The 24,225-nt window shown below is 51.8% G+C and overlaps 1 protein-coding gene across 1 annotated transcript in view; it reads left to right on the forward strand.

Moving 5' to 3' along the window:
- Positions 1 to 24,225, forward strand: part of LOC119972907 (piezo-type mechanosensitive ion channel component 2-like) — a 1,374,210-nt gene that overhangs the window by 1,212,565 nt on the left and 137,420 nt on the right. The window contains 1 exon segment of the mRNA XM_038810453.1: positions 5,819 to 6,001. Coding sequence (XP_038666381.1) covers positions 5,819 to 6,001 — 183 coding nt within the window.

The raw sequence follows: 24,225 nt of genomic DNA on the forward strand, positions 1-24,225 counted from the left end.
CAACGCAGAATGCCAATCAACCCAACTAATAACTTGAACTCTGTAAATATGTGAAGAGAAGTAAATTACCGTACACATCAGTAAAAAGAAAGTTATAACATTTGTGCATTTTCCAGCCCCCCAGTGACAGTCCACAGTCTCTCTTCCAGCTCCGCTCCTCATGTCTGTACCAAGCCTTCTGCACTCACGAACGCCTCAGCCGCCTCCGCTGTCTCAAAATAAAAGTCTCTGTCACCGTACGTCACCTTCAGCTTCACCGGGTATACCATACCAAATCGCACCCCCTTCTCGTACAGTGCCGCCTTCACTCGCCCGAACGCCGCTCGTCTCTTTGCCAGCTCCACCGTCATGTCCTCGTGGATCCAAACTCCGGCACCATCCCACTGCACCTCGTGCTTCCGCTTCGCCCAGCTTAACATCTTCTCCTTCATGCAGTACTTATGGAAACAGCTGATTACTGCTCTTGGCGGCTCATTCACTTTGGGCTTCGGCCTTAACAACCGATGAGCTTGATCCAGTTCGTATTGAAAGGGATTCTCCCCCTCCCCCAACAGCTCCGCCAACTTCTTAGCGAAGTACTCTGTTGGCCTTGGACCCTCTATCCCTTCGGGAAAGCCCACAATTCTTAGATTGTGCCGCCTCGAGCGGTTCTCCAAGTCCTCATGTTTTGCTCTGCAGCTCGTCCCCCATCGAGGTGAGCTGGTTGCTGTGCTGCGACGCGGCCCGCTCCATTTCCTTCATCGTCTCGCCCAGTTCTCTCATCTCGGCCGATGTCTTTGCCACAGCTATTCTCACCAGGGCGATTGTATCCTCCACCAATGACTTCAATGTAACCGCCATCTCCTTCCTCAAAGCCTCTATGTGCCTCGCAAACCGCTTTTCCAGCTCCACCGCCATCACCTCGGTCATCTTCTCCACTGTAGGTAGTGTGGCCCCACCATGCGGTCTGGCCTCCGCCATCTTGTCAGCACTTTTGCCCGTCTTCTCATTCAACGGCGAGCCCGGGTTTCCTCTCTTCCTCGACGCTGCTTTTCGCGTCCTTTAACAGCTTATTATTTTTCCTTTTTCTCACTCTTCCTTCCTTCTTCAATCTCACATTTCTTCAAAACTTCTGTCCCTTCTTTTTTTTGGTATACCTCCAGAATTTCCCTGGGACCGGGCTCAGTCTTCTTACCACATTCTAGGCAGGAGCCATCCGATGTGGGACATCTCACCTACATCGCGCCTTGGCTTTGGGCCTGCCGCCTCTCCCTCCGCCTGTCTCTACCTTCCAGTTTTCAGAGGAGAGTAAAAACAGAAAAAAATCTTTCTCTTTCTGCTCGTGGTCTTTGAGGCCTTCAGCTTTCAGGATGCTCCTTGGGGAAACAGGTCACGATCCCTGTTCCTCCTCCACGTGCAGCCGCCCCCGCTGAACCCATCGGGACCAGTCTCTCCCCTCCCGCCTTTTCAACCGCCTCAGCTCCGTGAAATGGAGTTTTGATGCTGTGACAGGGCGAAGATCGTGTTGAGGGCTTTGATGACGGTGGTAGACGTCCTATCGAGGCACGGGATGGCGAAGGGGAATCTGGAGTACTCATCGACCACACTGAGAAAATACGTGTTACAGCCGGTGGAGGGGATGGGCCCTTTGAAATCCACGCTGAGGCGCTCAAAGGGACGAGAGGCCTTCACTAGGCGCGCATGGTCCGGCCGGTAGAAGTGCAGTTTGCACTCCGCACAGACCTGGCAGTCCCTTGTGATTGTCCGTACTTCCTCGACAGAGTAGGGCAAATTGCAGGCCTTTATGAAATGGTACAACCATGCGACCCCCGGGTGACAAAGGCTGTCGTGCAGGGTCTGGAGTCGGTCTACTTGTGCATTGGCACATGTACCTCGGGTTAGGGCGTCTGGGGGCTCGTTGAGCTTGCCCGGGCGATACAAAATCTTGTAATTGTAGGTGGAGAGCTCGATCCTCTACCTCCAGATCTGATCATTCTTGATCTTGCCCTGCTGTGTGTTATTGAACATGAAGGCTACTGACCATTGGTCAGTGAGGAGAGTGAATCTCCTGCCAGCCAGATAATGCCTCCAATGCCACACAGCTTCAACGATAGCTTGGGCCTCTTTTTCGACGGATGAGTGCCGAATTTCTGAGGCATGAAGGGTGCGGGAAAGGAATGCCACGGGTTTGCCTGCCTGATTGCACGTGGCGGCTAGGGCGACGTCTGGTGCGTCGCTCTCTACTTGAAAGGGCAGTGTCTCGTCTACTGCGTGCATCCCGACCTTGGCGATATTGGCTCTGATAGGGGTGAAGGCCTGTTGTGCCTCGGCCGTCAGGGGAAAATGGGTTGACTATGAGTGGGCGGGCCTTGTCCTCATAGTTTGGGACCAACTGAGCGTAGTACGAAAAGAACCCCAAGCAGCGTTTGAGGGCCTTGGGGCAGTGGGTGAGGGGGAGCTCCATGAGGGGGCGCATGCGGTCGGGATCGGGCCCCGGAACTCCGTTCTGGACCACATAGCTAAGCAGGTCGTGCTAAACACGCACTTCTCCTTATTGTAGGTGAGGTTTGGGAGAGTGGCGGTGTGGAGGAATTTGGCAAGGTTGGTGTCGTGGTCCTGCTGATCATGGCCGCAGATGGTGACGTTGTCCCAAGTACGGAAAGGTGGCCCGCAAACCGTAACGGTCGACCATTCGGTCCATCTCACTTTGGAAGACTTTTGGTGAGGCCGAAGGGAACCCTGAGGAAGTGATAGAGGTGGCCGTCTGCCTCAAAGGCAGTGTATGGATGGTCTGATTTATGAATGGGGAGCTGGTGGTAGGCAGATTTGAGGTCTACCGTTGAGAAGACCCGGTACTGTGCAATCTGATAGACCATATCATATATGAGTAGGAGGGGGTACGCGTCGAGCTGCGTGTACCGATTGATGGTCTGGCTGTAGTCCACGACCATTCTGTGTTTCTCCCCAGTTTTAACTACTACCACTTGGGCTCTCCAGGGGCTGTTGCTGGCCTCGATGATGCCTTCCCTAAGCAGCCGCTGGACCTCAGACCTGATGAAGGTCCTGTCCTGGTTGCTGTACCGTCTGCTCCTGGTGGCGACGGGTTTGCAATCCGGGGTTAGATTTGCGAAGAGGGAAGGCGGATCGACCTTTAGGGTCGTGAGGCCGCACACAGTGAGGGGTGGTAGGGGCTCGCCGAATTTCAGGGTGAGGCTCTGGAGGTTGCACTGGAAGTCCAGGCCGAGTAGTAGGACAGCGCAGAGGTTAGGGAGGACGTAGAGGCGGAAGCCGCTGAATTCTATGCCCTGGACTGTGAGTGTGACCGTACAGTACCCCTGGATCGCCACGGAATGGGATCCGGAGGCCAGGGAGATTTTTTCGTTGGCTGGGTGTACCGCAAGGGAGCAGCGCCTTACCGTATCCAGGTGGATGAAGCTTTCGGTGCTCCCGGAGCCCAGCAGGCAAGAGGTCACGTGTCCGTTGATTTTAACGCTGGTCGAAGTGGTGGCCAGGTTGTGCGGACCAGACTGCTCAATGGTCACTGAGGTGAGTCATGGTCGGTCGTCGTTGATGTCGGATGATGGAGAGCCTGGGGGCACAGGTCTGGACTTCTGGTGGTGCCTATGTGCCATGGGGGAGACAGGATGGCGGCGCCTGAAGATCTTGAGGAGGACAAAATGGCCGCGCCCATGGGCCGCATGTGGCGGGGATTGAACAAGATGGTGGCGCCCATGGGCCACACGTGTTGCTCGGAGGGGAAGATGGCGGTGCCCACTGGCCCGCGCTTGGTCTGAGGGGGGAGAAGATGGCAGCGGCCACGGGCTGCGTGTGGTCCGGGGAGGTGAAGATGGCGGCGCCCATTGTCCGTAAACGAGGGGGGTGGGGGCGATAGCGGCGACTGCGCGGGCCTGGCATGCCATGGCAAAGTGCCCCTTCTTGCCGCAAGCCTTACAAAGGGCAGCACGGGCCGGGCAGCCTTGGCGAGGATGTTTCTGCTGGCCGGAAAAGTAAGATCGGGGACCCCGGGCTCGTGGCTGGCGTGTGCGCAGGCGTATTGGCTGGGTAAGTCCCCCACTGGCCATCTGTGGAGTCCACGATGCGTACGAGGAGTGGGCCGTGCGGCTGGGGGTGTCGGCCTGAACGTTGCGCGAGGCGACCGTCATAGAGAGCACTAGTTTCTTTGTCTCTGCTCGGTCGAGCATGGCCCCTTCTAACAGTCGCTGGTGTCTGAGGTCCGACCCAATCCCCATAACAAACGCATCCCGCATGAGGAGGTTTGAATGTTCAGTGGCCGTAACGGCCCGACAGTCGCAGTCCCGGATGAGTGGGATTAAGGTCCGCCAGAAGTCTTCTTTGGACTCACCAGAGAGTTGAGAGCGAGTGGCAAGTACGTGCCTGGCGAAGAGCATGTTCGTCTTCTGAGCATAATTCTCTTTCAGAAGCGTCATTGCTTCGGCGTAGTTCGGCGCGTCCTGGATTAGTGGAAAGTCGCTGGAGCTCAACCTTGAGTACAAGATCTGTATCTTCTGAGCCTCCGAGACAGGGCTGGCCGCCGAGTTGATGTACGCCTCGAAACAAGCTTTTCAGTGTTGAAAGTCCTTTTTGGCGTTGCTTGAATGCGGATCCAGCTGCAGGCGATCCGATTTGATATGGAGGTCCACCTTTTGAAAATCTTAGAGCAATAAATTGATGCACGATCAATTGCTCAAAGACTTGAGTTGGGTACAACTGAGGCTTTATTGCTTTAAGATGTGTGGCCTCCCACAGCAGCTGGCGAAATGGCTGCCGCATGGAGGACACACATATTTATACTCCGCCTACTGGGCGGAGCCAGCAGGCAGGGACCATCAACATACCTGTAGTTCAGGTTCTATCATGCATCCTCTAATAGAGATGCAACAGTGGTTTACCACACCGGGTTCGATACCCAGCTTGGGTCACTGTCTGTGGGGAGTCTGCACTTTCTGCTATGTCCGCCCGCCGGTGTAAAAACGCTCGCGTTTCACTCTTGACTTTCCTTAAAAAAAATCAAGAGCAATTCTCGTACCTGCAGGGGGCTGGTAGGGCCCCGGAGTGCTTCCCGCAGCTCTGGCGGCTGCAGCGGCCACCCCGTGCGCCATGGCGGACTCGGACTGCAGACCGGCATCGATAATGTAGGCCACACGCCCTCTGATCCGAGCCACTCATCACTACCCCAGCCGCCCATGAGGCCCCCCCCCCGATGCTCCATCCCCCCGCCCCCCACCAGGGCTGCCGCGGACTGAGTCCGCAGCCGCCACCCGAGGTTCCCGACCGGCGATACGTGGTTAGAACCATGTCGTTGGGAACTCAGCCAGTTTTGCCTGGAGAATCACTTGGGGGGCCTCTGTCAATGGCTCCCAGTCGCACCGTGTAATCCGCGCGCAAGCAATTCTCCAGGGATCGGAGAATCGCGAGAGCGGTGCCAGGCACGATTCCCAGGTAATCATCGATTCTCTGCCCCCGCGCCAAACATGATTTTGACGCGGGCTGCAATTAATCCAGCCCTTGCTTGTAGGTAAATTGAACATTCTGAATTCTCTCAGTGTACCCGAATAGGCGCTGCAGTGTGTCGATTCGGCGATTTTCACAGTTACTTGATTGATTGATTGATTGATTGATATTTACTGTCACATGCACTGAAGTACAGTGAAAAGTAATTTTCTGCAGCCAAGGGAACGTACACAGTACGTACATAGCAGACAAAAGAATAATTGACAGAGTACATTGACAAATGGTGCAGTATTAATATGACATTAATAAAGATTATTATTACAAATGTGACTGATATGCAAAACTATGGTGTTTCATCTTCCTGCAGGTAACAATTGTGATCAAGTACTTTTTCCAGTTTGGATTTTTCCCATGGAATGAAAATTTGAGCTTAAATCGAGAAAAACCTGAATTTCCCCCAAATATAATTGGAATTGAGAAGAAGGAAGGATATGTGCATTATGACCTTATACAGCTGCTTGCACTGTTCTTTCACCGATCCATTTTAAAGGTAATAGGCTGTCATTCCCCTTCTCAAGGAAAGATATACTGTCGCTCCAGTATCTCTATGCATTCTTATGCAGATGGATTAAAAAGCAGAGGTACCACGTCTGACAGCATGTGACATAACATGCAGAAAAAGTACGAAGAACACATAGTTGGTGAAGGGTTATAAGTGGAGCATTGACTGATCTATCATCTCAGATTTTATCAGCCGACTAAGTAATTTTAGAATAATTTGTTCTTATTTCAGCGTGTGTAATTTGTAGAAAGCAGGCTTATCCAACCTTTTTGTATGTGGGGGACACATTTAAGTTTTTCTCACAGGTGGGGGTTGATGAGCTAATTTCAGAAAGATAAGCACATAATTAAACATGAATTTCAGACACAAATATGACGTATGAAAATGAATAACTTGCATAAAAAAGTCAAAACAACAAATAAAGATGACCATTAGAGTGTTGTGGTGAATGACATCCCTGAGATTGGGAGTGAGCCAGATGCTCACACTCCTTTCCTTCTCACACATACTCACCCCACACACACACACAGTCACCCCCTCATACACACTCAACCCTCCGACACACACAAACAGACACAGGGCGCAATCTTCCCAAAAAGCGGAGCATGTTTAGCCACATGTTTCCCGGCACCAGCAGTGCTATTCAAAGCTACTTATGTTGAATAAAGGACCCGAGCAGGGACAGCGTGGCCAAGGCCTCACGTAGCCCCATTTTTTACAACATGGAGCTCTGCCCGTTGTAACAAAAGATAGGAACGCCATTTTTGACTGCCATCCCGATCTCAAAGGCCCACAAATAAAAGCACCAACCTCCCCCACAGCCCGAATGCAACATAATAGGGGCCCCCGCACTGTCCCCCCACAACAACCCTGGCCCAATCGCACACAAAAATGCCAGCTCGGCACCTTGGCAGTATCAACCTGGAACCCTGGCAGTGCCCCTGCCAGCTGGCAGTGCCTCCTGGGCACCTTGTCAGTGCTAGGATGGCACCTAGGTGGCACCAGCAGTGCCCAAAAGGCATGCAGCGGAGGGCCTCCGATCCCCTTGGAGACCCCTATGAGTGCAATTCCGTCTGGTCCATATTTGTGGGGACAGTACCAAACGGTGCTTGCCCGAGGTCTCCGAGGCGGAGGGATTGAATCCCAAAGCCTCAGGTACCTTGGAAATCTGCACATTAATAATAATCTTTATTGTCACAAGTAAACTTACATTAACACGGCAATGAAGTTCCTGTGAAAAGCCCCTAGTCGCCACATTCCGGCGCCTGTTGGGGTACACGGAGGGAGAATTCAGAATGTCCAAATTATCTAACAGCACGTCTTTCGAGACTTGTGGGAGGAAACCGACGCACACGGAGGAAACCCATGCAGACACAGGGAGAACGTGCAGACTCCGCACAAACAGTGACCCAAGCCGGGAATTGAACCTGGGACCCTGGCGCTGTGAAGCAATAGTGGTAACCACTCTGCTATCGTGCCGCCCGTAGAGCAAGGTTTACTGAGTATTAACCATTAGAGTAAGGCTTACTGCCTCGCTCTAATATACAGATTTGCCAAAAAGGGACCCCACCCATTGTAGGCGGGCTTCTCCTTGCAACGTCTCTCGAGATTGCATTGAATCTCGTGAGGCGTTGCGAGCTGCCTGGATCCCAGGAGTGGGGTCTCCCAGCTTTCACCGGCGATGCTACACCGACGCAAAGTGGCCGGAAGACCACACCCACAGTCGCTCAAAACGCACACTCACCCCTCACACACACATTCATGCCTCAGACACAGACTCGCCCCTCTCACACATACTCACCTCCTACACTCACGCCTCACACACACTTACCCATCTCAGGCACACACACTCACACCTCACACGCGCGCACACAATCATCCATAGAATCATAGAATTGCTACAGTGCAGAAGGAGGCTGTGGTGATATGCCTGTAAACAATATTGTATATAATTTGTGGAGTGACCTCCAACCAGGAGGTGGTGGTACAGATCTACCATGCCGTCTGGAGACATCAGTCAGGTGAGATCCAGCTACTAGCAGAAGGTTGTAAGGTGTACAGGAGGACAGTTGTGCATAAGGGTAGTCTCAGGAAAGTATAATGTAACTTGGTCTGTATTGATTCTGATCGTTACCACGTGTGCATCAATAAAACATCATTCTGGCTAAGCCACCAGCAGTCCTATAATTCATTTGAAGACAAGGTCACAGAACACAGAAGTACCAGAAGTGCTGAAGAGCACAACGGCAGAGCAGACAAAGTTAAATCGGCTGAATCACCGACGTGGTGAACTGCAACCATTGGCGACTCAATGCATCAAACTATATTGAAATTCGAGATGAAGGCACCCCACCAGCTTCAGGTATTAGGTCACGTAGATGAAAACTGGTGTGTTTTCAAGCAGCAGTTTAAACTCTGTGTCTCAGCCCTTGGCCTGCAGGCACAGCCTGGCAAGAGGCGGATTGCGGTGCTGCTCACGGTGGCAGGTCCACAAGCAATTGAAATATATAATACTTTTGCTTTGAATAGTGAAGAGGAGAGCAAGAGATGGGAAGAAGCGATCAGGCATTTTGACTGACATTGTTCTCCCGAGAAAAATGAAACCTTTGAGAGATCCATTTTTTTGTACGCTTACCCAAAACTGGGCGAATCTTTCAACAGATTTGTGATGGAGGTGGGGCTGAAGGCCCATCCCTGCAACTTCAGCGATCTTAAATCTTCAATGATTGTGACCAAATTGTATTTGGCACATCAAATTATAAGCTCCGTGAAAGATTGTTACGAGAAGAAGACCTGAAGTTGGAAAATGCGATAAAGATTTGTCATGCGAGTGAGTTGGCTGCACAGCAAATCAGTGCACTCGCTCTGAAGCATTTTGGCGCCGGCGCCATCAGCACTGTGATGCAGGTTAATAAGAAACTTGGGCCGGGATTCTCCCTTCTGGGAACTAAGTCCCCATGCCAGCGGGAGAACCGCCGCCAACCACTCTGGACGCCGGAAGGGTGGGAGCCGCTCTAGCCGGTGCTGAAGGGACGGCATGAGTTTGTGCATGTGCCAAAGGGCCGGCGTATTTGGCGCATGCGCGTTCTCTTCTCCGCGCCGGCCATGGCGGAGCACTACAGGGGCAGGCGCGGAAGAAAGGTGTGCCCCCACGGATCAAGCCTCGCGGGCCAGGCCACCGTGGGCACCCCCGCCCCCCCCCCCCCCCCCCCCCCCCGGGTCAGATTCCCCCCGAGGATCGCCCCCACTTCCAGATGAGTTGAGTGATTCACGCCGGTGGGACTGGCCAAAAACGGGCAGCCGCTCGGCCCATCAGGCCTAGAGAATCGCCGGGGGGGGGCCGCTGCCAATGGCCCCCGACCGGTGTCGCGTGAATCCCACCCCCGCCCGAAACACGGCGCTGGAGAATACGTCAGCAGGCATCGGGGAGGGATTCACGCCGCTCCCCAGCGATTCTCCAACCCAGTGGGGGGGTCGGAGAATCCTGCCCATGGTCTCAGTGCAGCTGGCCATTTTAAGCGGTCGACAGGAGCTGCCATCTTATGCCAAAAATGTGGTAATTGACATGGCCCATGGCAATGTCTGGCTTTTGGAAAAGTCTGTTCCAGGTGTGGCCATGTTTGTCATTTTGCGAAACCATGTTTTTTGCGTCCTACAATGGAACAAATAAGATCAGTAAACACGGTTGATGAGATGCCACCGGACAAACAGTTCTTCATCAATCTCATTGCAACCAACAACCAGAAGAGTCCGAACCAGAAAAATGAAGATATGATCTCAAAAAATAACGGCGTTAATAAGAACAAACTGGGTGCCATCTAAACCAAATGGCAAACATTGGTGTCGTTGAACAATGCATTATTGTGCTACGACCTTGACATTGGAACGAGGGCCAACCTCATCAGTTGGTCTGCATTGCACAAGCTGAACATGCAGCCGAAATTCGTTGAGCGACCAGGACTGCCGAGACGCTGCGGTACGAAAAAGATGGCGACTTCGGTGAATGCAAGCTTGAGCTTGGTGTGCACGACACAACATACATGTTGCCGTTTTATATTGTGGACGTGAAAATCAAAAATCGAATCCATCATGGGAGAGGATGAATGTGAGTCCCTGAACCTAGTTGAGTGGCTGTACGTTCCAGAACACGGGTGGCCAGCTTAACTCTACAAATCTCAGCAAGATATAATAGTGCAGTCATTCGATGAGGATTCAGCAGAAGTGCATGGGTCAGCCCATCTACATGCCCACAGATGGGCACTCTTTATTCAGCAGGGAGGACCTCCTCCTATGAGGAGGGGAAGAAAAAAGAGGGAGGAGCACTGGTGGTCACAAGTACCCAACTGTGGTAGAGTGCAGACATTGGGACATAAGGGCCAGCAGAGAGGACAAGGAGTATTATGCACTCGCAGAAGACACCACAACCCAGCTTCCAGGGTGTACAGACAATGTTCAAACTACTTGGACATGACTGAGATCCTGTGCCGCAGAAGGTTACAGCTTTCAAGTGAAGCAGTGATGAGCAAATATCAGATGATCGGCCTTGAGATAGCCTTCAATTGTGTGGGTACAAACCCAATGTCCTAGGCTCTAAAGGACTCTGTGGCACAAAGCTTTTATGCCTCTGATTATTCCAGGGCACAATGGGTGATCTTTGCCGACTTTTGCAGTCGGCTGTACACAGTTGTGTCAAGCTGGTGATGATGCTCTGTTCACGCATTTGTTAATTTCAGGATGGACCTAGTCAGCCAGGCTGAGTGGGCCAGAGGTTTTGTTGCTATTGCAGCTTTTCTTGCATCCAGGGTGCCATAGATTCCATCCATGGAGCCATCACGGTGCCAGCTGGACAGTCAGGCACATTTGTGAACAAGAAGGGATTCCATTCAATGAACGTTTGGATAGTCTGTGACCACAGAACCCAGATACTGCAGGTCTGTGCAAGGTACCCAGGTAGCTATCACAATTCCAACACTCTTCGCTGCTCCAGTTCACCTCAAAGGGTGACTGATTGGTGACTCAGTGTATCTGCTGAAGACACCTTTCAGGCACCTGAGGACAGAGGCAGAGGTGAGATACGACTGCAACCATGTATCCACAAGTGCAATACTGGAGAAGATCATTGGGCTGCTGAAGATGAGGTCCTGATGCATGGACTGATGAAATGAAATGAAATGAAATGAAATGATCCAGAGGCACCTTGCAGTATGCCCCCGGGTGAGGACAAAGGCAGAGGTGAGATACGACTGTTACCATGTATCCACAAGGGCAACGCTGGAGAAGATCATTGGGCTGCTGAAGATGAGATCCTGATGCCTGGACGGATCCAGGGGGGCCTTGCAGTATTCCCCCGGGTGAGGATCACTCATCGTAGTTGTCTGCTACAGTTTCATGATCTTGCTGTCTCCAGGGGTGGACATGACTGGACCAGGAGGACAATGTGGCTGATGCATTTGGATCAGAAGAGGATACCAATGTCGACTCAAATGCAGGTCCCAGGCAAACAAAAGGTGAGGATGAGTAGGCTGACATCAGGCATGTTTAGGTGGGGGATATCGATCCAGATTCAGTGCTTTTTTTTGTGTAGCCTATCAAACCCTGCCCTCCCACAGACTTCAAGGGCATCACCCCAATCTAAAATACCTCACAGTAAACCACAACATTAAGTCCAAATGCCTGGCTAATAAAGATTTATGAAGGTTTATGCCCCGGATATCTATCCACTGCCATGTCTGAAAACATTTGAGCATATGGGACACTGATGTTTTGTGAGCAATAAGAATTTAATGGTGACAACAATCACATAACATAGTCCAGTTGGATGATCTACAGAAAACGGTGAGAGGGAAGGAAATCTAAATCATCCTCTGCAAACCGCTGATTGCTCACTGTGACTTTAGTTTACGTTTACGAATGCTGCATCTGGGACCCCCTCGCTCTGAGTGGCAAGCGGCTATCTTCGATGCCCTGTTGGCACATATTATCTTGGCGGCCATCCTCTGCCAGCAGGGCCTGAGCAAGATCTGCCTGGATAGGTTCACTCAGTGGCATGGCTGGACCGCGGACTCGGAAGATATCCAAGAAGCTGGTTTAGCACAGGGCTAAATCACTGGCTTTGAAGGCAGGCCAGCAGCACGGTTCAATTCCCATATCAGCCTTCCTGAACAGGCGCCGGAATGTGGTGACTAGGGGCTTTTCACAGTAACTTCATTGACGCCTACTTGTGACAATAAGCGATTTTCATTTCATTTCATCTAGGGTGCCCTAAGAAGAGGCTCCAGGGATGACTGCGAGCTCATCCATCATTGTGAGGTGAGTGCTCATCTACCTGTTCGCCCATCAGAGAGGTTGGGTACCACATCACTCACACAAGCAGTAACCTCCTAAGGTTAGTGCCTGTGTGAGGATTTGCAGGCACGAACGCAGTCCCAGGAATGCCTCATTCCGATCCTGGAGCAACCTCTCCATTAGAGTTGTTAGTCTCTCAATAGATGAGGCTGTGCTCAGAGCTAAGGGTCAATGCAGTGCTCATGCTTCTCAGGGATACCCCAATGACAGAGACCATGGCACAAAGATCCTCTGTCATCTCAGAAGATCTACCCATGCATCCCACTGGACATCCAGCATTCGCAGCCTTATGATGTCTCCTGCATCTCAGCATCTTCCTTGGGCTCAGCATGGTCTTTGTCTACAGTGGTCCTGAGACTGTCAGCATGCGAGGCGCTCCCTCCCTCCACCATCTACACCAGTGAGTGTGATGTGCCTTCACTGCTCCCAAAATGGAATGCCCCCTGGTGTATGTGCTGTTGCTCGATGCTGAGAGAGGGTGTGCCATGGATGCATCCTGAGAGTCATCATGGTCTGTTGTCAAAGGAGGGACAACAGACAATGTGTGTTGCTATTAGTGCAATATGTTTAATTTAAACAAAAAAACACTTGCACGAATGCCTGCATTTGAGCACAAATTGGTGGGAACTGGCAATTGTAATGAATGTAGAAATTGTTATATATTATATTTTGTATACGTTCCAATAATGTTATTAAAACCTTGGTTTAAAATACATACAGGCAGTATGTCTGCTAAAGCTGTAATTAAAATGCCTTAAAAGGTGAGGTCATTTCAACCACTTGATTACAGATAAAGGTCGAATGGAATATTGTTATGATTACTAGAGATTCCCTGGAGAGTAGATAATTTATGAGGGAGTGCTATTTAATACTAGCTAGGCAGATCAAGTGACATCTTAGTGGGATACAGATGATGTAGTTAATGGGAGACGCCAGGTCAGTCTGTAGTTTTGCAGTCTGCTAGAATATTTTAAGTTGAACAGCAGTTTGTCACAGGATTTGAGTCTGACAAAACATAAGTGCATTTGATCTGCTCTTGAAAGTAACTCTTCCCAAAGGCCTCTACACATATAAGCAAATAAACTGGTTGTGTTAACTTTATTCATAAGTGGCATTTGAACTCTATTGGGCTCCTTAATTGGAATTAGTGACATGTTTAGATAATAAATATTTTTTCCTTTTTATTTAAGTACTGTTTAACTGATAAAAGGGGAGGTGGTGGCATAATGGTATCGTTGCTGGACTAGTAATCCAGTGATCAAGGGTAATGATCTGGGGACCCGGGTTCGAATCCCACCACAGCAGGTGATGGAATTTAAACTCAATAAAATATCTGGAATTTAGAAAAAGTCTAATGATGACCATGAAACAATTGTTGATTGTCATAAAAGCCCATCTGGTTCACTAATGTCCTTTCGGGAAGGAAATCTGCCATCCTTACCTGGTCTACATGTGACTCCAGACCCCACAGCAATGCGGTTGACTCTTAAATGCCCTGCGAAATTACCTAGCAAGCCCTCAGTTGTATTTAAATGCTGCAGAAGCATGAAAAGGAATGAAACCGGACAGAAACCAGCATTGATCAAGGCACCAGAAACAACAACGGCAAACCCAGCCCTGTTGACCTGGCAAGGTCCTACTTACTAAAATCTGGGGGCTTGTGCCAAAGTCGGGAGAACTATCTCACAGATAGTTAAGCAACAGCCTGACATAGTCATTCTCAGAATCATACCTGACAGACAACGTCCCAGACACCACTATCACCATTCCTGGATATGCCCTGTCTCACTGGCAGAGGTAGCAGTGTTATACCGGTACAATGGTATACAATCGGGTGGGAGTTGCCCTGGGAAGTCTCAACGTGGACTCTGGACCCCATGATATCTCATGGCTTCAGATTAAACATGGACACGAAAACCTCCTGCTGATTACCACATACCGTGCATCATCAATTGATGAATCAGTACTCCTCCATGTTGAACACTTGGAGGAAGCACCGAAGGTGGTAAGGGTGCAGAATATACTCTGCATTGGGAACTTCAATGTCCATCACCAAGAATGGCTTGGCAGTACCACCACAGATTGAGCTGGCTGGGTCCTGAAGGTCATAGCTGCTAGACTGGGTCTGCAGCAGGTGGTGAGAGAACCAACAGGAGGCAAAAACATACTTGACCTCATCCTCAAGAACCTGCTTGCTGCAGATACATTTATCCATGACAGAATCGGTAGAAGTGACCATCTCACAGTGCTTGTGGAGGTAAAGTCCCGTCTTCATATTGAGAACTCTCCATCGTGTTGTGTGTCACTACCACCTTGCTAAATGGGTTAGACTTCGAACAGATCTAGCAACTCAAGAAGACTGGGCATCCATGAGGCACTATGGGCCATCAGCAACAGCAGAGTTGTACTCAACCACAATCCGCAACCTCGTGGCCCTGCATATCCCTCTCTCTACCATTACCACCAAGCCAGTGGATCGACTCTGGTTCAATGACGAGTGATAATAATAATAGTAATCACTTATTGTCACAAGTAGGCTCCAATGAAGTTACTGTGAAAAGCCCCTAATCACCACATTCCGGTGCCTGTTCGGGGAGGCTGGTATGGGAAGTGCAGGAGAGCATGCCAGGAACAACACCAGGCATACCTAAAAATGAGGTGTCAACCTGGTGAAGTTAAAACACAGGACCACTTGTGTGCCAAACTGCATAAGCAGCAAGTAATAGAGTTAAGTAATTCCACATCGAACGCACCAGATCTAAGCTCTGTCGTCCAACCACATCCAGCCGTGAATAGTGGTGGACAATTAAACAACTCACTGGAGAAGGAGGCTCCATAAATATCCCCATCCTCAATTATGCAGGAGCCCAGCACATCTGTGCAAAAGACGAGGCTGAGGCATTCACAACAATCTTCAGCCAGAAGTGCCGAGTGGATGATCCACCTCGGTCTCCTCCAGAGGTTCCCAGCAACACAGATGTCAGTTTTCAGCCAATACGATTCACTCTGCAGGATATCAAGAAACGGCTGAAGGCACTGGATACTGAAAAGGCTATGGCCCTGACAATATTCCGGCAATAGTACTGAAGACTTGTGCTCCAGAACTTGCCGCAGCACTAGCCAAGCTGTTCCAGTATAGCTACAACACTGGCATCTACCCGGCAATGTGGAAAATTATCCAGGTGTGTCCTGTATACATGAAACAGGACAAATCCAACCCATCCAATCACTGGCCTACTAGTCTACTCTCCATCATCAGCAAAGTGATGGAAGGAGTCATCAACAGTCTTATCAAGCAGCACTTACTCAGCAATAACCTGCTCATGGACGCTCAGTTTGGGTTCCGCCAGGGTCACTCAGCTCCTGACCTTATTGCAGCCTTGGTTCAAACATGAACAAAAGAGCTGAATGCCAGAGGTGAGGTGAAAGTGAATTCCCCTGACATGAAGGCAGCATTTGACTGAGTCTGGCATCAAGGAGTCCTAGCTAAACTGGAGTCAATGGGAATCAGGGGGGAAACTCTTTGCTGGGTGGAGTCATACCTGACACAAAGGAAGATAGTTGTGGTGGTTGGAGGTCAATCATCTCCACTCCAGGACATTACTGCAGGAGTTCCTCAGGGTAATATCTTCGACCCAACCATCTTCATAGAATTTACAGTGCAGAAGGAGGCCATTCAGCCCATCGAGTCTGCACCAGCTCTTGGAAAGAGCACCCTACCCAAGGTCAACACCTCCACCCTATCCCATAACTCAGTAACCCCACCCAACACTAACGGCAATTTGGACACTAAGGGCAATTTATCATGGCCAATCCACCTAACCTGCACATCTTTGGACTGTGGAAGGAAACCGGAGCACCCGGAGGAAACCCACGCACACACGGGGAGAACGTGCAGACTCCGCACAGACAGTGACCCAAGCCGGAATCGAACCTGGGACCCTGGAGCTGTGAAGCAATTGAGCTATCCACAATGCTACCTTGCTGCCCTAAATCTTCAGCTGCTTCATCAATAACTTCCCTTCCATTATAAGATCAGAAGTGGGGATGTTTGCAGATGACTGCACAATGTTCAGCACCATTCACAACACCTTAGATAATGAAGCAGTTCGTATCCAAATGCAGCAAGATCTGGACAATATCCAGCCTTGGGCTGACAAGTGGCAGGTTACATTTGTGCCAGACGAGTGCCAGGCAATAACCATCTCCTACCAGAGAGGATCTAACCATCGCCCCTTGATATTCAATGAAATCTGCAATTAAAAGTCTAGCGATCACCATGACCATGAAACCTAATGTTGATTTTTGTAAAAACTCATCTGGTTCACTAATGTCCTTTAGGGAAGGAAATCTGCCGTCCTTGCCTGGTCTGGCCTCTATATGTCTCCAGACCCAAAACAAAGTGGTTGACTCTTAACTGCCCCTCAAGTGCAATTACTAATGGGCAATAAAAGCTGGCACAGCCTCCAATGCTCACATCCCATGAACGAATAAACATAAATTACTATTGCTGAATCCCCCACAATCATTGATCAGAAACTGAACTGTACAGGCCATATTAATACTTCCACAGGGACTTCCGGTTGCGGTGATGCGGAGCTAAGCCGCACGTTCGGCAGCTCCCACTACTAAAGGACTTTCGGGCCTGTGTTAGGGCCCCAAACGGTGCTGTTTCGACGACTCCCCGTGGGGGAAGGTGTTTGGAGGAACATTCCCCGAAATTTATGGTGCGTACCCGGAGTGGGGCAAAGGAAAAGGATGCAGCAGCTCCCCAGAAAAAGCGGGGGAAGGAGGACAAAATGGCGGCCGGCGGAGCACCTGAGGACTGGTGGAAGTGGGCGCAGGACCAGCAAGCTGCTCTTCTGCGCTGTTTTGCGGAGCTGAAGGCTGAGTTGCTGGACTCCCTGAATGCGACTACCAACAAGCTGCTTGAGACCCAGACAGCCCAGGGGGCGGCCATTCAGGAGTTGCAGCGGCAGGCCGCTGAACGGGAGGAGGAGGCCGTGGTCGTCATGGGGAAGGTGGAGTTGCACGAGGCCCTTCACAAAAAGTGGCAAGACCACTTTCGCACGAGGCGAAAGAATTTGAGGATCCTGGGCCTGGCGGAGGGGCTGGAGGGGTCGGATCTTCCGTCCTATGTGGCCACGATGCTGAACTCGTTGATGGGAGCGGATCCTTCCATTTGCCCCTGGAGCTTGAGGGAGCCCACAGAGTGCTGGCCAGGAGGCCCAAGACGAATGAACCCCCGGGGGCGGTGCTGTTCCATCGATTCAGTGACCGGGAGTGTGTGCTGCGCTGGGCCAAGAAAGAGAGGAGCAGCAAGTGGGAGAATTTTGTAGTGCAAATCTACCAGGACTGGAGTGCGGAGGTGGCTAAGCGGCGGGCCGGGTTTAACCGGACGAAGGCGGTGCTGCATACCAAGCAGGTCAAATTTGGAATGCTGCAGCCTGCGCGTCTGTGGGTGACATATAATGACCGGCTCCACTACTTCGAGTCCCCGGAGGAGGCGTGGGCCTTTGTACAGGCGGAGAAGCTGCACTCAAACTAGGGTCTGGGGGCTGCGGGGTCCGGTGTTCTACGATCGTTGCTGTTGCTGTTTTTGTAATTTTCACATGTGTTTTCTATGCTGGTTTTTGCTCTGTTTCCGGGTGGGTCTGTTGAGTATGATTTTGTGTTATGTGGGGGATGTTGGGGGTTTGGTTTTTTTCTTCTGTACGGGGCTGGGGGATGGGGTGGAGCTGGAATTTGGGAGCTGCGTCAGAAGGGTGGGGTGGGGCAGTGTGAAAGCGCGGGCTTTCCTCTGGTTTCCCGCGCTGTGGGGCAGGAGGGGTGGAGCTGGCGGTGGGGGCGTGACCTCTACTGTTTTTTTCCCGCGCTGAAGCGGTGCCAAGGAGGTGTGGCAGGAAGGGTGATGACCCCATGATGAGAGGGGTCGGGTGTTGGCGGGAGTTGCCGGGGTCAGCAGAAGTCAGCTGACTCACGGAAGTACCATGGAGGGTGCGTCGCGGCTAGGAGGGGTCCTCGTCTGCGGGGGGAGGGGGAGGGGGGGGGGATACCCGGTTGCTGCTGGAATGGCCAGGGGAGAGCTGGTGTGGGCCGGGGGGGTAAAGGGGAGGCGGTATCGTCATGGGGAACGGGTCGGGCGGGGTGTGCTGGCCTGGGGCGAGCAGTTGATGAGCTATGGCTAGTCGGCGGGAGAGGGGGGCGGGGTGCCCCCTGATCCGGCTGATCACCTGGAACATGAGGGTGCTGAATGGGCTGGTTAAGTGGGCTCGGGTATTTTCTCATTTGAAGGGGCTGAAGGCGGACGTGGCTATGCTCCAGGAGACCCACTTGAAGGTGGCGGACCAGGTTCGTCTGAGGAAGGGGTGGGTGGGGCAGGTTTTGAACTCAGGATTAGACGCGAAGAACCGGGGGGTGGCGATTCTGGTGGGGAAGAGGGTGGCGTTCGAGGCGTCTAAGGTGGTGGCGGACAAGGAGGGCAGATTTATTATGGTGAAGGGTAGGCTGCAGGGAGAGAAGGTGGTGCTGGTTAATGTGTATGCCCCGAATTGGGATGATGCTGGCTTTATGAGGCGCATGTTGGGCCGCATTCCGAACCTGGAGGCAGGGGGCCTGATCATGGGGGGAGACTTTAACACAGTGCTAGATCCCCCACTGGACCGGTCCAGTTCAAGGACGGGTAGGAGGCCGGCGGCGGCCAAGGTGCTGAGGGGGTTCATGGACCAGATGGGAGGGGTGGATCCCTGGAGGTTTGGGAGGCCGAGAGCGCGGGAGTATTCCTTTTTCTCCCATGTCCATAGGGTTTACTCCCGAACAGATTTTTTCATCCTGAGCAGGGGATTGATCCCGAAGGTGCAGTATGCCGAGTATTCGGCCATAGCAATTTCAGACCATGCTCCGCACTGGGTCGATCTGGAGATGGGGGAGGCGCGGGACCAGCGTCCGCTGTGGCGTCTGGATGTGGGGATGCTGGCTGATGAGGAGGTGTGTAGGAGGGTCCGGGGAAGTATTGAGGGGTATCTTGAGACCAACGACACAGGAGAGGTCCGGGTGGGGATGGTCTGGGAGGCTCTGAAAACAGTGATCCGGGGGGAGCTGATTTCCATCCGGGCCCATAGGGAAAGGAGGGAGAGGGAGAGACTGGTGGGGGAGCTCCTGGATGTGGATAGGAGGTACGCGGATGCCCCGGAGGAGGGGTTGCTGGGGGAACAGCGTAGTTTGCAAGCCAAGTTCGACTTGCTGACCACCAGAAAGGCGGAGACACAGTGGAGGAGGGCTCAAGGCGCGGTATATGAGTATGGGGAGAAGGCGAGCAGGATGTTGGCACATCAGCTCCGCAGGCGAGATGCGGCTAGAGAAATTGGTGGAGTGACGGATAAGGGTGAGAATGTGGTGCAGAAGGGGGCAGAGGTGAATGGGGTCTTTAGGGACTTTTACGAGGAACTGTACCGGTCGGAGCCACCGGTGGGGGGGGGGGGATGGAGAGCTTCATGAACAGGCTACGCTTCCCAAAGGTGCCGGAGGTGCTGGTGGAGTGGTTAGGGGCGCCGATAGAGTTGGAGGAGCTAGTCGGGGGATTGGTCAAATGCAGTCAGGTAAGGCGCCGGGGCGGGATGGGTTCCCGGTGGAATTTTATAAAAAGTATGCGGATCTGGTGGGCCCCCTATTGGTGCGAGCCTTCAATGAGGCATGGGAGGGGGGGGCTTTGCCCCGGACGATGTCACGGGCGCTGATCTCTCTGATCCTGAAGCGGGATAAGGACCCCTTGCAGTGTGGATCATACAGGCCAATCTCGCTCCTCAGTGTGGATGCTAAGTTGCTGGCGAAGATCCTGGCCACCAGGATAGAGGACTGTGTGCCAGGGGTGATACACGAGGATCAGACAGGATTTGTCAAGGGAAGACAGCTTAACACGAATGTGCGGAGATTGTTAAATGTTATTATGATGCCGGCGGTGGAGGGGGAGGTGGCCTTGGGACCTTGAGAGGATTGTTATCACTAAGGAGGGAGTGATGGGCAAGCTAATGGGGCTAAAGGTAGACAAGTCTCCTGGCCCTGATGGAATGCATCCCAGAGTGCTAAAAGAGATGGCTAGGGAAATTGCAGATGCACTAGTGATAATTTACCGAAATTCACTAGACTCTGGGGTGGTCCCGGTGGATTGGAAATTAGCAAACGTGACGCCACTGTTTAAAAAAGGAGGTAGGCAGAAAGCAGGAAATTATAGGCCAGTGAGTTTAACTTCGGTAATAGGGAAGATGCTGGAATCTATCATCAAGGAAGAAATTGCGAGGCATCTGGATAGAAATTGTCCCATTGGGCAGACGCAGCATGGGTTCGTTAAAGGCAGGTCATGCCTAACTAATTTAGTGGAATTTTTTGAGGACATTACCAGTGCAGTAGATAACGGGGAGCCGATGGATGTGGTATATCTGGATTTCCAGAAAGCCTTTGACAAGGTGCCACACAAAAGGTTGCTGCATAAGATAAAGATGCATGGCATTAAGGGTAAAGTAGTAGCATGGATAGAGGATTGGTTAATTAATAGAAAGCAAAGAGTTGGGATAAATGGGTGTTTCTCTGGTTGGCAATCAGTAGCTAGTGGTGTCCCTCAGGGATCCGTGTTGGGCCCACAATTGTTCACAATTTACATAGATGATTTGGAGTTGGGGACCAAGGGCAATGTGTCCAAGTTTGCAGATGACACTAAGATGAGTGGTAAAGCGAAAAGTGCAGAGGATACTGGAAGTCTGCAGAGGGATTTGGATAGGTTAAGTGAATGGGCTCGGGTCTGGCAGATGGAATACAATGTTGACAAATGTGAGGTTATCCATTTTGGTAGGAATAACAGCAAACGGGATTATTATTTAAACGATAAAATATTAAAGCATGCCGCTGTTCAGAGAGACTTGGGTGTGCTAGTGCATGAGTCACAGAAGGTTGGTTTACAAGTGCAACAGGTGATTAAGAAGGCAAATGGAATGTTGTCCTTCATTGCTAGAGGGATGGAGTTTAAGACTAGGGAGGTTATGTTGCAATTGTATAAGGTGTTGGTGCGGCCACACCTGGAGTATTGTGTTCAGTTTTGGTCTCCTTACTTGAGAAAGGACGTACTGGCGCTGGAGGGTGTGCAGAGGAGATTCACTAGGTTAATCCCAGAGCTGAAGGGGTTGGATTATGAGGAGAGGTTGAGTAGACTGGGACTGTACTCGTTGGAATATAGAAGGATGAGGGGGGATCTTATAGAAACATTTAAAATTATGAAGGGAATAGATAGGATAGATGCGGGCAGGTTGTTTCCACTGGCGGGTGACAGCAGAACTAGGGGACATAGCCTCAAAATAAGGGGAAGTAGATTTAGGACTGAGTTTAGGAGGAACTTCTTCACCCAAAGGGTTGTGAATCTATGGAATTCCTTGCCCAGTGAAGCAGTTGAGGCTCCTTCATTACATGTTTTTAAGGTAAAGATAGATAGTTTTTTTGAAGAATAAAGGGATTAAGGGTTATGGTGTTCGGGCCGGAAAGTGGAGCTGAGTCCACAAAAGATCAGCCATGATCTAATTGAATGGCGGAGCAGGCTCGAGGGGTCAGATGGCCTACTCCTGCTCCTAGTTCTTATGTTCTTATGTTATGTTCTTATGATAGTGGTGCAGAGAAGGCGTTTGATAGAGTTGAGTGGGGGTACCTGTGGGAGGTGCTGGAGCAGTTCGGATTCGGGGAGAGGTTCATCAAATGGGTGAGGTTGCTTTTCGAGGCCCCGATGGCGAGTGTAGTTACCAATGGAAGGAGATCAGAGTACTTCAGGCTCTACCATGGGACCAGGCAGGGTGCCCCCTGTCCCCCTTGCTTTTTGCACTGGCAATAGAACCTCTGGCTTTGGCGCTGAGGGAGTCGGGGAGGTGGAGGGGCCTGGTGCGGGGTGGGGAGGAACAGGGCCGGCTCAAGGTACCGGCAACTCGGGCAGTCGCCCGGGGCGCCATGTGCTAGGGGGCGCAATTTGAAAGTTGCTGGCACCGCCTCTTCCGCGAGTGCATTCTAACGTCAGAAATCCCTGCATGGAAATCATTCTCAGCACACCCTCCCTCCAACCACGCTGCTCCCTGCCAACCCCAAGTATCAATCCGCCCCTCTCCTTCTCTCTCTGACTGTCTAATTCAACATTCTTACCTGGGCTTCTGTGAGACACAAGCTGTTTGCGAGTTGTTTTCTCTCGGCTCCCACCACGTAGTGATTTTTCTCAAAGGCTCGCTCTAATCACAGGAGCTGGGACGGGGAGAAGGCCATTCGAATCCGCTTGGGTTTTCTGGTGAAGGGGTCGTGGAGAAGTGTGGTGATATGATCTGCATACTCGTCTGCCATTGGGCCAGAACGTCGGCTTACCATTGGCCCTGGTCGGTCATGTGCCTCTCTACCAATTGGCCGAGAGGCCGAGTTAACCACGCCTCTATTATCGAGGTATAAATGGTCAGACGCCTGACGTTCGTCCCTTTCCATTGTAGACGATCGCAGAGCTGTGTTCTAGTCAATTAAAGCCAGACTTTGGTAAATCACTCGCCTCGCGTACAATTGATGGTACATCAAGAAGCAAGCCCTCGGCTTGTAAGGGCGCCGAAGTTCAGCTTGCCCGGGGCGCCAGCAACCCTAGGGCCGTTCCTGGGGAGGAACATAGGGTATCGCTGTTTGCGGACGACCTGCTGTTGTATGTGGAGGACCCAGAGGGGGGAATGCCAGGAGTGATGGAGCTGTTGGCTGAGTTTGGGAGCTTCTCGGGCTATAAGTTGAATCTGGGCAAGAGCGAGGTATTTGTGAAGAGTTTCAGATACCTGGGAGTGCAGGTGGCCAGGAGTTGGGGGACTCTCCATTAGCTTAATTTTACCAGGCTTGTGGAGCAGATGGAGGAGGAATTCAAAAGGTGGGACATGGTGCCTCTATCGTTGGCGGGTAGAGTGCAGTCCGTCAAAATGACGGTTTCCCCGAGGTTCTTGTTCCTTTTTCAGTGTTTGCCCATCTTTATCCCTAGGGCCTTTTTTAGGAGGGTGACTAGCAGCATTATGAGCTTTGTTTGGGCGCATGGGACCCCGAGGGTGAAGAGGGTCTTCTTGGAGCGGGGTAGAGATGGTGGGGGGCTGGCGTTTCCCAATCTCTCGGGGTATTATTGGGCGGCCAATGTGTTGATGGTGCGCAAGTGGGTGATGGAGGGGGAGGGGGCAGCATGGAAACGGTTGGAGATGGCGTCCTGTGAAGGCACAAGCCTAGGGGCCCTTGTAACGGCGCCGTGGCCGCTCCCTCCTATGAGGTGTACCACGAGTCTGGTGGTGGCGGCTACCCTCAAGATTTGGGGGCAGTGGAGGCGTCATAGGGGGGAAGTGGGGGGCTCGATGGAGGCTCCGTTAAGGGGGAACCATCGGTTCGTCCCGGAGAACATTGGTGGGGGGTTCCAGGGTTGGCACAGAGCGGGCATCAGACAGCTGAGGGACCTGTTTATTGATGGGAGGTTTGCGAGCCTGGGGGAGTTGGAGGAGAAATTTGGGCTCCCCTCGGGGAACATGTTCAGGTATCTGCAGGTTAAGGTGTTTGCTAGGCGGCAGGTGGAGGGATTCCCTTTGCTTCCCGCGAGGGGGGTGAGTGGCAGGGTGCTTTCGGGGGTCTGGGTTGGAGAGGGGAAGATATCTGATATCTACAAGGTTATGCAGGAGGTGGAGGAGGCGTCAGTAGAGGAGCTAAAGGCTAAGTGGGAGGGGGAACTGGGGGAACAGATCGAGGATGGGACATGGGCTGATGCCCTGGAGAGGGTTAACTCTTCCTCCTCATGTGCGCGGCTTAGCCTCATCCAATTCAAGGTGCTGCACCGGGCCCACATGTCC

Source organism: Scyliorhinus canicula, chromosome 10, assembly GCF_902713615.1.
Source record: "Scyliorhinus canicula chromosome 10, sScyCan1.1, whole genome shotgun sequence".
Taxonomy (NCBI): domain Eukaryota; kingdom Metazoa; phylum Chordata; class Chondrichthyes; order Carcharhiniformes; family Scyliorhinidae; genus Scyliorhinus; species Scyliorhinus canicula.